General features: G+C 35.1%; 2 protein-coding genes across 8 annotated transcripts in view; one reads left to right on the top strand and one right to left on the bottom strand.

Moving 5' to 3' along the window:
* Positions 1-16994, bottom strand: part of SLC25A21 (solute carrier family 25 member 21) — a 477598-nt gene that overhangs the window by 343481 nt on the left and 117123 nt on the right. The window lies entirely within an intron of this gene.
* On the top strand, positions 7009-7987 carry LOC121493817 (small nuclear ribonucleoprotein E-like). Its single transcript, XM_041760095.1, has one exon. It carries the CDS (start codon positions 7610-7612, stop codon positions 7883-7885), a length of 276 nt encoding a protein of 91 aa, XP_041616029.1. The 5' UTR covers positions 7009-7609; the 3' UTR covers positions 7886-7987.

The following is a 16994-nucleotide window of genomic DNA, read 5'->3' as shown; positions in this document are numbered from 1 at the left end:
GACTAAGGAGATTCTTCTTGTCCTAAACAACTGGAGAGCCACAGAAAACTTAAGAAATGCTCCATTTATAATTCAGATGCAGTAAGAGGAGAAAATACTGGAGACTATCCTCTATTTTTTAAAAGAATTTATTTATTTATTTATTTATTCGCTCATTCATGAGAAATACAGAGAGAGAGAGGCAGAGACATAGGCAGAGGGAGAAGTAGGCTCCCTGCAGGGAGGCTGATGAGGACTCGATCCCAGGAGTCCAGCGTCACACCCTGAGCCAAAGGCAGATGCTCAACCACTGAGCCACCAAGGTAGTCTAGAGACTATCTTCTAGTAAACAAATTTATACCCCAACTCTCCTCATTAATAAAATAAAGATATAAAATACTGTCTAAAACATGAGATGAAATAACTCTAGTTTTTAATTAAAGATGAATATATAGGAAAAATACATGTAAATATGTATACATTCTATTTTAAGAAGTTAACTTTTAAGAAATAATGTAGTTTGGGGAATTTTCCAAAGGAACTAGCACCAAAACTGTGACTGACTTTTATCTAGCAATGTAGCTAGTTTATAGAGCAGGAGCAGAGTTCCATGCCCTAAATAATAATAGAAAAAAAATTTGAGGCTTATAATCCATGTGTCACTTTGGTAAATTTTACATAGTAAGGTCCTTGGACTTAGAGAAAAACAAAAACATTTCAAGATATTTATATAAAAAGAAAAGCTCTTAAACTGAAAGATTTTTAAGACTTGGAAAATACATGAAACTTAGTATTTTCCATTTAAAAATTCATCCAATAATTAAGGGAAAATTAGTAAATATGAAAAAGGTCACTTTAAAAAAAAATCCGAGTTTAGATATGACCTGATTTGACCCCAAATTCCACTGGACATTCTGTTACCGAGTAATTAGAACTCTACAGTGTACTTGTTCAATTTGTTTGTACTATGTAAAATTGATTTTTTTTCTTTAATACTAAAATTTGGTCCATCTGTTGGGAAAACAGAAAATGTTCTAAATATATACAAAGAGTGGAAATGCTTCATTCCTCTGGCTGTATCCTGTGGTATATGCATTTTCATCAGTATGTTTGTCTTGCAGACAAAATGAATATCAGATGGTGGTTTTGAAAAAGGGCAGACCTAACATGAGGTGATTAGTTTCAAAAACAGATTTTTATTCTTGATAAATTATTACCAAATACAATCATCTGTTGATTGAGGATATAAAACAGATTGGTCATACTATAACCCACAGGTTAAATGAAAAACGGAAATAATAAGTTTATTTAACATGGTCTTGCATTAGGTTCCCAGCAGTACAAATCTAAGGCAAATAATTAGATTTCCAATTTAAAGATATACATTTGTTAAGCCAGACATTTCCTGAGGTCATCTATTTCTCTGTTGGCTAGTCTCATTGCTCTGGCAATGTATTCAGGACATTTTCACTTAGAACTTTATATTACTACCTATACCTTGTACATTACTCTGATCAAGCCAGTATCGTAGTTTGATTTGGGGATAATGCAGAGGGCAAAGGACTGATTGTGATGATTCCTGGCTGCAAATTAGATTCAAATATATTGTCACATAGGCTTAAGGAACTAATGCCTTAAAAAAAATAAATCCCTGGGGGGAAAATTAAGGATTCACTTAGAAACAACTGGTAAACCAAATCTATCTCATACTAAGTAAATAAATGGGACAACAAATATAGTACACTCAATTTCTTAAATATCCATCCTTCTTTTTTCCATGTAATCTTATGGTAAAAAAAAAAAAAAGTTAAAAGACAACTTCTCCGATCAATAGTATATCCTATTTTTACTGAGTATACATCTCCCCTTCCTCCTCCTCTATTTCTTTAGTAATTTACAGCTTTGCTATGTAATGTCTCTCCAGGGAGCAAAGAATCCCATTACAGATGATTCCTCTGTGCAGACTTCAACTCTGTAAATCAACAGGCTGAGCTCTCTAACAGATTTTAAATCCCTGCTTGAGTTAGGCTGGGACAACCTGTAAATTGGTGGGGCCAGAAGTGGGAGGAAGAAGGAAAGTTTGATACCAAAGTAAGTTCCAGGAAAAGAGTTTATAACACAATTTGTGTTTTTGTTAACTTTCTCCAGTAACTATTGTGCCTTGATACAGAAGAAGGGAGGTCCAGAAGTAGTAAGGATTAAAAAAATACTTCCAAAGGAGATTTTCTCCCCAGAAGAACATTCTCAAGTGATTCTAACAAGCCTAGCAGAGTGTATCAGAAGAATAAAGTAATATGCTGGGCTAATGCCTTCTTGGAGATAAGATTTCTAAATGGAATAGAGTACCTTAAAAAGACAGAGTAAAGTTGTATCACTTATAAATTTTGTATGTATAAGTTGCATGACTTATAAAGACAGAGTAAAGTTGTATGACTTATAAATCTTTAAAATAAACCTCTGAGAATTAGATGCCTCATAGGGAATTTATTTACTTACAGAGGTCCGTATACTTTTATTACTAAAAAAAGAAAGAAAGAAAGAAGAAAGAAAGAAAGAAAGAAAGAAAGAAAGAAAGAAAGAAAAGAAAAGAAAAAGGAAGACAAGACCTCTAGAAATCCATGGATGATGTGGAAAAATTTTGAGAGATTGTCATTATTTTTTGTATAGTACAGGTCCCACTTAAAGTAATCATTAATAATATAATAATACTACTAATAATAACAATAATAATAATATGTAAAGCATATAAATTATATAAAAACTTACATTTTAATAAGAATATTACATATTTTTTGCCAACACTGATCATATTAGGAAACTGACTCTTGCTCATTTCCATTATTAAAAATCCAGTATGATGTGGTTTTAAATGTTACTTATAAAAGAATAACATTATGTTAAAGTTGAACCAAATACTTATTGAAATAAAACAGTAAGAAGAATAGGAATATGGAGGGCAGTTCAATATTCCTAACTGATGATTTCTGAGAGTCCATTTCATTTAAGACCCCATCACTCGAGTTTAGCAGACTACTCTTTCATTGTTATTATCAATATATAAGGTAGGTCTTTGTCTCCATCTCTCTCTCTGCCCCTCATTAACCTCCACCCAATTGTATCCCAGCTGTCCTAAATCAATACTTCATCTTTTCCACTTTTCTCCTCAAATTGTTTTTACTTTTCAACTTTTCCACTTAGTTGTTTCTCTGACCCTAACTCTGCTCTAAACCTTATTCCACTTACATTCAATTGTTACTTATTTTTGTCCATTTTTCCTTCTGTGTTTCTCTTATTTTTACTTTTTTTTCTACAACCATCATCCTAGCAACCAGGATTTATCTCCTCTACTCTAGATTACTATTTCATTCTGTCTAAGCTTTTTTTTAAATATTTTATTTATTTATTAGAGAGAGAGAGAGAGAGAGAGACAGAGAGAGAGAGGCAAAGACACAGGCAGAGGGAGAAGCAGGCTCCATGCAGGGAACCTGATGTGGGACTTGATCCCGAGACTCCAGGATCATGCCCTGGGCCAAAGGCAGGTGCTAAACCGCTGAGCCACCCAGGGATCCCCATCATTCTGTCTAAGCTTTTTGTTTTGAGTTTCCCCCCAGATCTTTGGCCTATGCACAGAGTTCCAATTAATCCTCCTAAAACATTACTCTAATCATGAATTAACAAAATCTGGAATCTAAAATACTTGCTTTTACTTAGTTCTAAGACCTCTTTTACTTAGAGGTGTTAGAACGACCTCTGACTATGACCATATATTCTGAAAACAAATGTCATCTGTAAAGGAATGAGAAAATGAATGAATTGGGACAAGTCACTTCTAGACAAACTACTCCCAGCAATTGTTTTTGTTAGTCAATACTTTTCTCTAAGTATAAAAATACTAGCATTTAATTATTAACTGGAAAAGGTTTTAGAAGATAACCCAATGGAATATTTAATATAGGTATGATTATCACTTTAATGTGATGTCCTATAAGGCCCTTTTTCTTTTGAGTATTACTTCTCCATGATTCCACCCTAACTTTCAAACATTGCTTCTGATTACTGTGACCATCAACAGGCTGAACACACCTCCAGGACAGTTTTGCTCCTCTAGTAAAAATCTGAGTGACATTCTCTAACAATCTTTGCTGCAGCTGGTTTTCTGGAAGGGATCTCACTGTCAATCTTTATTCCAAAAGTTTTCCAAAAGTGAACCTTTTCCTTAGCATGGAATATTATGTAGGGATTTCTTAGTGCTGCCAGGAAGCTTCAGACTGAACTTTTGAATGGAAGAAAAAGCCTTAGGGCACAACTGGGCACCCATGTCTAAGAATGCTGTGTTTGTTTTAAATTGGTGCTCCATCTCTAATATTCAGGAGGGATCTGAAAAAAATCAATGTTTAAAAAGATCCAATTTCCCTGCACCTTTGGTTAAGAGTTCATAGTGACTTCCTCTGTTAGAAGAAGCACTAACTTACCTTAGCAATAGCAAAGAAATTTAAAACCAATAGACTCTATTTTCTCCATCTATTGATTCATCAGTAACTTAACTCTCATCTAAAACTATCTTTGCCTTTGTATGCAAGAGCTTTAATTCTCTACTTATTTGGCATTTACAATCTCAAATGTAGATAATGAATGCTGAAACTCCAGAATGCTCTTCCAAATACTCTTTACTTCTGCTTACACTTACTTCAAACAATACTTCCTTGACTTCTGATTAACAATTCTCTTATGTGTACTCTTGCAGAACACTGTCTTCCTGCCTCCCTACCCACCTCCATCACTGATAAAGCACTTATATTACAGTAGTGGTAGGAGTTTGCTTTCTCCCTGCCTATACAGACTATGAGTTCCAGAGAGATAGGGACCATGTTTTATTCACCTTTGAGTTTCAAAACACAGCACAATAATTAACATATACTAGGTGTTCCTTAAATATTTTCTGAATTGAAGTAGACTGACAAATTGCAATTCAGGCTATGTTAATTACTAGCTAAGTCCAGGCCTCAACAAGCAGAGGACAGCAGTGAAATGAAGTAATTATCCAAATCACCAAGGACAAAAAAATGTGCTAATTTGGGGAAAGTGAGTAAGCAAGATTTTGCCTAACTGGACTAATCCATCATTTCATTCTGATGCTTAGCTTTGCTAATGGAAATCTGACCTCAGTAGAGCAGTCCTATTCTCTCCTGTGTTTTGTGTTATAACTTAAGTGATCTGTTTTATATTGATGCTGAACATAGCCTACACCTCTTGTGCACAGGATAAAAATTGCATCCAAATCCCTGTCACCTATCATGAACGTGCCATTGGTTCCAAGCAGGGTCAGCCAAGGGCAATGCGTGGATGGTCTTATGAAACCCATGACTGACCCCACATTTTAAAGACCACACCTCACTAATATAGTGAGTTATTGGTATATTCTTTATATACCAAAGTCAGCAAGTTACACAACAGATTCAACTTTTAGCAACATGGTTTTTCCACATGAAGTCTGTGTAATTCTCTAGACAAAACGTAAGGTGGCTCTCCATATGAAACTATAAAACACCTAGAAGACATAAGCAGTGATTTCTTTGACATTGGCTTTAGCAACATTTTTCTAGATATGTCTCCTCAGGCAAGGGAAACAAAAGCAAAATTAAACTATTGGGACTACACCAAAATGAAAAGCTTTTCACAGCAAAGGAAACCATTCAACAAAATGAAGAGATAAACTATTAAATGGAAGATTTTCACAAATGATATATCCAATAAGGGGTTAGTATCAAAATACATAAAGAATTTACAAAACTCAACACCAAAACCCCCAAATAATCCAATTGAAATATAAACAGAGGACCTGAAGAGACATTTCTCCAAAGACATACAGGTTGCAAACACATATGAACAAATGCTCAACATTACCAATTATCAGAAGAATGCAAATCAAAACCACAATGAGATATCACCTTACAACTGTCAGAATGGTTAGAATCCAAAAGGCAAGAAATAACAGGTATTAAAGAGGGTGTGGAGAAAGGAAACCCTGGGGCAGCACCAGTGGCTCAACGGTTTAGCTCTGCCTTCAGCCCAGGGCCTGATCCTGGAGACCTGGAATCGAGTCCCATGTCAGTCTCCTTGCATGGAGCCTGCTTCTCCGTCTGCCTGTGTCTCTGCCTCTCTCTCTCTGTGTCTCTCATGAATAAATAAATAAAATCTTAAAAAAAAAAAAGAAAGGAAACCCTAGTATGCTGTCAGTTGGTATGTAAACTGGTGCTGCCACTATGGGAAACAATATGGAGGTTCCTCAACAAATTAGAAATAGAACTACATATGATCCAGCAATTTTACTTCTGAGTATTTATCCAAAGAAACTGAAAACACTAATTTGAAAAGATAAATTCGCTCCTCTCAATTGCAGCATTATTTACAATAGCCAGGACACAAAAGCAACCCAGGGATCCACTGGTAGATGAATGGATAAAGGAGATGTGGTATATGCATATGCATACACGTAGGGAGCATACATACATACAATAGAGAATGTTGCTCAACCATAAAAAAGGATGAGACCTTGCCATTTGTGACAACAGCGATGGACCTAGAGGGTATTATGCTAAGTGAAATAAATCAGATAGGCAAATGGCATGATTTCACTTATATGTAGAATCTATCAAACAAAACAAATGAATAAACAGAAAGCAGAATCAGACCTATAAATACAGAGATCAAACTGATGTTTGCCAGAGAGGTTGAGGAGATAGGCAGAACTGGTGAAAGGGAGGAGGAGATACAAGCTTCTAGTTATGGGATGAAGAAGTCACAGGTGTGGCACCTGAGTGGCTCAGTTGCTTAAGTGCCTGCCTTCAGCTCAGGTCATGATCCCAGGGTCCTGGGATCAAGCCCCACACTGGGCTCTCTGCTTAGCAGAGAGCCTGCTTCTCCTCCTCCCCTTGCCAGCTGCTTTCTCTGCTTGTTCTCTCTCTCTCTCTCTGTCAAATAAATAAATAACATCTTTTTTAAAAAAAAAGTCACAGGCAAGAAAGGCACAGTATAGGGAATATATTCAATGGTATAATTAGACATCCAGAACAGAGCCTGACTTGGGACTTGATCTCACAACCCTGAGATCATGACTTAAGCCAAAATCAAGAGTGGGACATTTAACTGACTGAGCCACCTAGGCACCCCAAGAATGTTGCTCTTTAAACCAAGGGTTCTGTTATTTATAATACATATATCTGTTGGCATCTTTCCTTTTCTAGCTCATTTGTACTTGACCTAAGCAAGAAAACCAAAGTTACTTAAACAGTAAGCAATAGATTAGAAATTTAAATATTTGACTTAATCTTTTGTCATTCTGTGACTAATTAATTTCCTTATGCAGTTACAGAAATGGGGATAAAAGTTTTTATTGTTTCACGAGGAACCATAAATTTCAGAAAGTACTTTGCATTTGTAAATTTAAATCTTTCAACTAACAAGCAGTTAATTAGTTTGTAACTGAGAAAGCTGCATTGACTACATAACTATATTTGAAATCAACACTGTCAAATATAGGATTTTTTTTTATACCATTAAGGCTTAAAAGTGGAATGAGGTTTTTTTAAATCAATGGCAGACAAAGGTGTGGTCTTTGTCAGCTTCCACTATGGTTTACCGTGGTCAGGGCCAAAAAGTGCAGAAGGTGATGGTTCAGTCCATCAATATCATCTTCAGATACTTGCAAAATAGATCTCAGATTCAGGTATGGCTTTATGAGCCAGTAAATATGCGGATAGAGGGCTGTATCATTGGTTTTGATGAGTACATGAACCTTGTATTAGATGATGCCATAGAGATTCATTCTAAAACAAAATCAAGAAAACAACTGGGTCGGGTCATGCTAAAAGGAGATATTACTCTGCTCCAAAGTGTCTCCAACTAGAATGATCAATGAAGTGAGAAATTGGGATCCCTGGGTGGCGCAGCGGTTTAGCGCCTGCCTTTGGCCCAGGGCGCGATCCTGGAGACCCGGGATCGAATCCCACGTCAGGCTCCCGGTGCATGGAGCCTGCTTCTCCCTCTGCCTGTGTCTCTGCCTCTCTCTCTCTCTCTCTCACTGTGTGCCTATCATAAATAAATAAAAATTAAAAAAAAAATTAAAAAAAAATGAAGTGAGAAATTCTTGAGAAGGCCACGTAGTTTGTTTTTTTAGATGTCTTTTTTTGGGAATATAGTTCTAAAACCCTTGTTTGTATCGTTTTGATTACCTGTATATTATTACCAGAGGATAATAAATGCTGTGGGATTGTTTTTATTTAAAAAAATGGCAGACAAAATATTTAATGAAAACTACAATGAAATATAATATTTTAGACAGTAGAGAGAAGTAGAAAGAAACTGGATATCAGAAAAATCCTAGTATGGGGGCTCAGTCAGTTAAGCGTCTGCCTTCAGCTCAGGTCATCATCCCAGAGTCTTTGAATCAAGCCCCTGCTCAGCAAGGAGTCTGCTTCTCTCTCTCACTCTGCCTCTTCCCTTGTTCATGCTCACTCTCTCTACCCCAAATAAATAAAATAATTTTTAAAAAAACCTCCTAGCTTGAATCTCAGCTTCACCAGTCATGAACTCTGTGGCATTGGGCAAGTCACTGAACCTTTCTGAACCTCACTTTGCTCATTTCTTAAATAGAGTAATAATAGTTCCACCCTTATCTAAGTCTTGAGGTTGTTTTGAGAAGAACAAGAGATAACATAAATTACAGTAATTTTGAAACTATGGAAAAGTATACAATATAAAGACATTACGATTATTATTTTGGTATGTGGCTGTTGATGGTGATGATGGCAGTAATGGCCTGATGTTTGCCATCAGATGCATTGCTAACATTCTGCTGTTAGTTAACACAATTACGACAACAACAAATTATTTTTTGTTCAGATTCAGCCATCTGCAAGGCTGGAATATTTGTTTCAACACCAAGAGGAAAACAACTTATATTAGTTTAAATAGAGAATAATAAATACATATACAGCTCTGCCAGAAAAAAAAAGACTATAGTTCATATTCTTTCAAATTAAGGAGTCTTTGTTTCATGTGGCTTCCTCCTTACTCCTGTAGGACAGACTTGTTTGCAAATGTCAATCATATTTTATTAAATTGACTGTGAAAGGGTGAACTTCAGACCAAGATTTTCAGCCCTAGGCTTCCTTGATATGCTTGTTGCAGATGCAATTTTAGCAACTCCTGCTCAAGTTCTTAAGAAAAAAAGAGAGAGAGAAAGAGAGAGAAAGAGGGAAAGAAAGGAAGAAAGAAAGAAAGAAAGAAAGAAAGAAAGAAAGAGAAAAAAAAAGAAAGGAAAAGAAAAGAAAAGAAAAGAAAGAAAAGAAAAGAAAAAGGAGAAAAAGACAAAGAAAAAAAAAAGAGGTGAGATAGAGACTAATACATAAACTGAAACTGGTGTGGACAAAACCATGTGGTAAATACCAAAATGTGCAGCAAAGGAAAAAGTCCCTAGAGCATGCATTCAGTCATTTACACCTCGCCATGTGGGTTAGGTGGGCTAATCCAGACATAATCTACTATGTTTAAGGTAACAAGAAAGCACCTAAAGAATACCAGCCATCTTCCTAAAGACTAGACTTCCTAAATAAAGAAGCAATTTTCAACTAGCTTTCCCTCTTTGCAGATCGCTAACATCCAAAGTATAATCTATGGCTTTTTGTAAAGATTCTGTTGCACCACAGGAAATAATCTTTGTTTCTCTATATATCATTAGTTCTCAATTATTTTCAGTAAGACTCTTCCCTAAAACTATTATGAGTTGGCTAGAAAAAGTGAGCATCATTGTAGTTCCCTGGGTTTTGTCAAAATGATTATCCTTTTAAAAAAGGTGTTTAAAAAAAAATAAATAAAAAAAAAAATAAAAAAGGTGTTTATAAGAGCCTTTGTCAAACCGGTAATCTCCTAAGTGTCTTTCTTAGCTAGAAAAACCTCCAAATTATTTTGTTATTAAAAAAAATAGGCACTAAAACAAGCTCCTTGCTCCCAATAACTTTAATTTCCACATACTTTTGCACTTGGGGAAATAATTAAATTAGATAATATCTATACAGGATATGCCCCAACCCAAACTAGCATCCAAAGTAAAACTATTATTGTGGGATATTATGGTGTCATATGAAAAAGAAGTGTTTCATATCCAAATAAGTTTGAGAAACAATGAAATAAGCTACACTTAAAAGATATCTTTTCTGCTGGATTTCTCAGCTACAAAATGCTATTGCATATTAGAAAGTATTAACAAAATTTATTTGACCACGAAACTCTTTTTCAGGGAACTCTATAAGAATTTGGAAGATATGTGGTTAAGAAATGTATATATGTAACATGACAGAAATATATCAAAGAGTTCATCATGACCACGTAACAGTTGTCTTTGTGTGGTTGAATCAATTTATGTCAATTGGTGTAGCCACAGAGAACCTACTGTCTTGCCAGGTTCTGTTTAAGGAGTAGATACAGATTGCTTTGAGGGAAGAAAAAGAACAGATTTAATTAGCATCAACAATTCCAAGGACTTTCCCCCCAAGTAACAGCAATCTTAAGAAATAGTCAGAGCTATCTTTTCCATGAACTCAGAAGGTCCCAGTATTGTTTCACCATATTTTCATTGGAGACAGCGAGAACAATACATTTATGGAATTACAAAAACCATCATACAAACCACAAAAATGCTGGTGCATCCTCATGTCTAGAAATTCTAGGAAAACCGGTTTCACAATTTAAAAGAGGGCATAAGAGATAAATTTTAGGAGTAATGACTTAATACCTAATACATTTGTGTCTAGTTACCAGTAATGCATATCTGAATTCAAATTTCCTATTTCCACATCTTTTATATTCCTTTCTGTAGTTGCCAAGGTGGTTGAGCTATGTCACAGTTGGTAACAACTGTTAGATGACTGTTTCTGCTACTACAGGATCTCAAGTCAGGTATTCAATCCAGAAAACTTTTCTTTTAATCAAAATAATGACGACTGGTTTTGTTCTGTTTTGTTTTTTTAAAGAGCAGTGGGAAGGACCTAGATTTTATCTCTTTTTTTCCGAAGCTTCTCTTTCTCCTGAGCTCAAGTGGAGCCTCCCACAATACTACGGTAGCTCCGGAGCGTGTTCAGCGGCTGTGGCAGCTCAACCATGCAATTTTATAGCAAGCAGCAAACAAGGCAGAGAATTTAGGGTTAAAAACTCAAGTGAAGTTTTGTCTTCTACAGTAATGAAAGCTGACTAAAAGAGTAAATCAAATGGATCTCCTAACAAAATGAAAACAGCTGTTTGGCCTGGCTTGGTCTCTGATTTAGGTTAAGTAATTATTGCTCTAGTGTGGTTCAAGGTTGTTCTGTATTAGTGAAATAGGATATCACATGAAAATCATCCAACTTTTTAATTTACTGTAGCATCAGAAATTCCACTGTATAAAAAATTCCAGAAACGTAATCTTCTAAAAACTTTACCTATAAACCTTTTTCAAATACCAATTGATTAAATCTTACAAGGCATAATTACACAATACATAATTATATTATAGTAATAACCTTTAGTATCTATGCTGAGAAAAATATTTTAACATTTTACCTTTAAAACACTAAGTTTTTCAACTTTTACTGGAGTGATATATAATATCCCACATCCTAAATAACTGTAAAGACCATTTTTTTTGTATCTAGAGATTTTCTTATGAAGAATAACCAGTAAATAGCTACTTCTTGAGCCCCCAAACAAGTCTATTTCAATAGTGTAAATCTTTTTTATTTTTTAATTCAACGTTGGCAAACTACGGTGGTTGAGACAAAAAAAATATAATGAAGAATCATAGTAAAGAGCCATTCTTGAGGAAGAGGTTTCTATGTTTAACATGTTCAGAGTAAATAAATTACTCAAGAAACTTCAAATTTCATTTCTTGTTTGTGGACTTTTCATTTTTCTATTACCATCATTCATGCTATTCTGCTCTTATTCGAACATTTTATTTGTTTCAGCTTGCCTATGATAACAAAGAACAAATCAACTATAGGTGGTTGGTATTTGTTATTGTTGTTTTTTTTTTAAAAATAATGCTCCTGTAATTATTTTTAAGTGGTTAAAAAATTAAAACTATTATCTGACACAAGATGTTAAGTTCTTGAAGAGAACAAAAACTAAACTAAAGTCTTGACCACTGTTAATTTTTTTTAAGGAATTTATTTATTTATTTGAGAGAGAGTGAGAGAGAACACAAGTGGAGGGAACAGGGAGAAGCAGGCTGCCCACTGGGCATGGAGCCCAATGCAGGCTAAGGCAAAGGCAGATGCTTAACCAACTGAGCCACCCAGGTGTCCCGCCACTGTTAATTTTTAAGTCTGTCTCCATTATATCACTGTAAGTATACTTAAATACATGAATAAACAATAACATTAAAATATTTTCTAACACTAACAACTATTTAAAATACAGAATAATTTCAATAAATTGACATTTTAGAGCATTTTAATACACTTAGGTATTCAATTTGGTTCCCAACAAAAAGGGAGACAGGGAAAGAGAAACAAGGAGAGAAAAGATTGCATCAGAAAATTAATATTTTAAAGAAAATTACTTAGGTGGTGTAAAGCCCAGGGAAAAATCTCAGATGTTCTTGTTGTAATTATTATTGCTGGCTGTAAGACATGACTTATTTACCTTTCCAGTGGGATAGTTTTGTAGTTTTCCTAAGTCTAAATAGTATTTCTTGCTAGTCCTTGCCAATTATTCTAACTAGTGCTTGCCAGCACATCAGAATAAGAGAAATAACAGAGTTACATGTGTTATTTCCCCAAAATGTTTCTGCATTCTGATCTTTCTTAGGGGTCAATATTCCTTAAATAGAAGAATATATCATGTCGGGGGTTTCCATTCAGAAATTGTGTTGTGGAACTAGATCAACAGTGTACAATTTACCTAAGGATTAGAGAGGAACTCAGTGAAAAGCAATATTTAAAAGGAAGGTTTGATTTTTCCCTTTCAGACAGTTAATGTAAATTCTACTAACTGAGATCTTCAAAAATGATAGGGCACTAGAAGCCAGTCTACATTCTTAGCTGTCTGCAATCTGAGGAGGGTAATACAGAGGAATGGTCCCACTACTTTGCAGTCAGTGTTTTCCTTTCAAGAAACACAAAGCCTACTGTTGTTATTGCAAATCTTATTGAGTAGGTAAATGTCATTAAGTCACATTTATAAAGAAAATGGAGCATAGTAAGATCCCTTAAACAGTGCATCTTTAATTGCTGAGTCAAAGTATAAGGTCAAACTATTCAGTTTTCTGTAGACACGTTTCCATCACTTGTGTCCGAACAGAACTTCCAGATGTATATGCTGTATATGTGTATGCTGAAAGGAGAAGCTCCCTCTCCAAAAATCAGTCTTGCCCTCAAATACTTCTTCTGAATCCCCAATCTGTCTCTAGCTCTGTTACTCCTGATATTTCTTCACATCATCCCTTGAGTAATTCTTTAGTTGTTACATCTTTATGAGTTCCATCTTAGGAACAAATTTTTCTAGTATCCACCCTGAAAAAGTCTTGCTCTGTATTTTTTTTTTCTATTGATCTTTTCTGGATTGGTCTCCTAAGATATTACTATTTTCCTTTCTCTTCTTGACAAAATTCCAAAAAAAAAAATCTAGTATTATCTAAGAAATGAGTGTCAAGGGGATCCCTGGGTGGCGCAGCGGTTTGGCGCCTGCCTTTGGCCCAGGGTGCGATCCTGGAGACCCGGGATCGAATCCCACATCGGGCTCCCGGTGCATGGAGCCTGCTTCTCCCTCTGCCTGTGTCTCTGCCTCTCTCTCTATCTCTCTGTGACTATCATAAATAAATAAAAATTAAAAAAAAAAAAGAAATGAGTGTCAATGATGAATTTGTTGGTCTTAGAAGGTTATGTTTCTGACCTAGTGCTCTGTGTCAGAAAAGGCATAGCAAGAGGGATGGAAATGGACACTAACAGTGACTGATATGACAGAGTGAAGACCTCATATCTTCAGTGTATATTTTTTGATAAGTGTTCCTATAACCACAGAAACTCTTTAGTTGTCAAGTTGAACACAGGTCAAGGTCCTGGATTTTTTGAGTTTGGTCAACAGTCTCTAAATCCCAGCAGCAAAATATGACACCAAAGATGGCCAACAGTAGTCAGAATCAACTATCAACATCCAGCATGAGTGACTAGAGACTGGAACTTTGATTCAACTTTGTTTTGAAGAACTTGTTCAGCCAGGGAGCTCTCTGTTAGGAAGCATAGTCCACCCCAAATGGTATTTCTCTACTTCCTTTATTCTCTCAACTACTTACCTTTACCCTGAGGATGAAAAGGACACTGTTGAAAGGAAATAGATTTTTGAAATATTGGCATTTTTAATTAATGTTTATTTTATTTTTAAAAAAATTTTTATTTATTTTATTTATTTATTCATGAGAGACACACAGAGAGAAGCAGAGATAGGCAGAGGGAGAAACAGGCTGTCTGCAGGGAGCCCAATATGAGGCTCGATCCCAGGACCTGGAGATCACGACCCAAGCCAAAGGCAGATGCTCAATCACTGAGCCACCTAGGTGCCCCAAGATTGGCATTTTTTAATTCCTCCTTCACCTTCTTCCCCGTTTTCCTCAAGACTCTAACACAGAGCCAAGTTTCAACTGCCCTCAAGGTAGCAAGTCTTTTTGCACATGCTTATTAAAGGAATGACACTTTGTATAGAGAGAAGGTGGGATCAGGTAGATGGAATATACAGAGCACCCTGAAGAACATTTGCACTAGATGAACAGTGTTTTGTAAAATCACAAAGTTTTACACCCTCACAGCCAACCATTTCGAAGCAAATTTACTACACAGTTTTCTCTTTCCTCTTAATTTCCTAAGGAAGAAATTTCTTTCTTTCTTTTATTTAAAGTTCTTGGTTCAAAGTAACCAAATAAGTCTTTAGTTCAAATTATTTCACTATATATAATTTTTCATTTTAAGTTTTAAGGACTTACAATACAAAATGAGTATAGAATATAAAATAGTGTATATCATATCTATTTCTGTAAAACTTTAATAGAAGACCTTACAAAATTTTGGCAATTTTTCTATACTAACTTACATGCTACTTTATATTGTAGGTACTTCTTCACTTGATGTTGGCTAAAATATGATATGTCAACTTTCATAACCTATGAATAATGGCAACCATATCAAAAGCTAAGGCCTTTATTAGAGTTAGTTCAGCCATGAATGAACCATGAAATCTTTTGTAGTAAAATATTTACTCCTACTTTCAAATCATTGGATCTTTGAATTGGAAAGGACCTTAGCAACTATCCTTTCCAAAGCCATCATGTCATATATGAGGGTATTAAGGCCCTGAAAGGTGAAGCAACTCATCCCAGGTCACAAGGTCTGTTGAGAAGCCCAGCTCCTTCCTCTTCTCCAGGTAATAGTGGTAAAACTACCATATTTTTTGAAAGTTTTTATCTCACATTGTATCCAGAAGAGGTAAAGATGTTCTCTTTAGGGAATTCTCAGTTCCTAAAATTAAACATTTTATTCCTTTACTCTTTAGCATTTCCTAAATGGTACCTAATTCAGTCATAAGGGTTTAATCATTCCCATTCGACATTCCTAATCCTTAATCAGACATTCCCCATAATCTTTCCTATATAGCTATTTATATTTTACATTGAAGAAATTAAGGTATTATAGAAAATGTTACATCTAAATCACAAAAATTATTTTTATGTGGCAAGGTCTTCAAATAAGGTATTCTGACTTTCTGAAACAAGTGTGAAGTGTATATTTTTAAATGAATCCATGCATTGCTTTAAAATACTCCCCCCCCAAATGGTGGAGAAGTAGATGAAACAAGGTTGGCAAGATTATAACTGTAATTATCATTTCATTATAATTGTAACTGTTATAAAATTGTAACTGAAATGGATATATGTGATTTATTATACTATTCTATTCAATAAATACTTGAAATTTTTCATAATGTTTGCTTTAAAAAATCAATCTATATACTGCCTTTTGGGAGAACTTAAATAGTTACCAAAGCCCAACATATACCAGTGAACTGTTCTCATCAATAATGAAAAGGTAAAGGAGATTGCAACCAGTGCCTTCATCTATTAATTATGTAAAAAAAAATACACAAGAAGAAATTAACCATCTTAACCATTTTTAAGTGACCAGTTCAATAGTGTTAAGTATATTCACATGGGAACACTTGGGTGGCTCAGTAGTTGAGCATCTATCTTTGGCTCAGGTCATGATCCTGGGGTTGCTGGGATGGAGTCTGGCATCAGGCCCCCCTCAGGAGGCCTGCTTCTCCCTCTGCCTATGTGTCTGCATCTCTCTCTGTGTCTCTCATGAATAAATAAATAAATATTAAAAAGAAAAAGTATATTCATATTGCTGTGCAATGGATCTCCAGAAATTTTGCATCTTGTAAAACTGGTGCTCTATGCCTATTACACAATTCCCCTTTTAATCTTTTATTCAACCCCTGGCAACCACTACTTTGTTTTTGTGAATTTGACTACTTTAGATATCTTGTATAAGTGGAATCATACATACAGTGTTTGTTTTTTTGTGATTGGCTTATTTACTTAGCAAAATGTCCTCAAGGTTCATCTGTGCTGTAGCATGTGACAGGGTTTTTCTTGCTCTGAATAAGATACCATTGTATGTATATGCTATGTTTTTTGTCCATTCTGTATTGATGGACATTTGGGTTGCTTGTACCTTAAAGTGTTCATCTTAACATTATTTTCTGAAGAAACTGAAACAAAAGATGCTGTGAGGAAAGCTCAACTAAGCAACAAGGAGAATGAATGGGTGTGCAGCTCTTGACATCCACGACTTCAGGACCTACAAGAAACTGGGCATACCTAATGGAAATTAGTGGTAGATTGAAAAGAAGCTAAATTTATTATTTATCTACTTTTGTTTTCTAACCTTTTATTGTAGTACCCTTTCTAGATGAAACTATTTAAAGGATAT

Source organism: Vulpes lagopus, chromosome 6 (genome assembly GCF_018345385.1).
Source record: "Vulpes lagopus strain Blue_001 chromosome 6, ASM1834538v1, whole genome shotgun sequence".
Taxonomy (NCBI): Eukaryota; Metazoa; Chordata; class Mammalia; order Carnivora; family Canidae; genus Vulpes; species Vulpes lagopus.
Note: the sequence above shows the minus strand (reverse complement) of the source record. Positions and strands in the feature narration are given on the sequence as shown.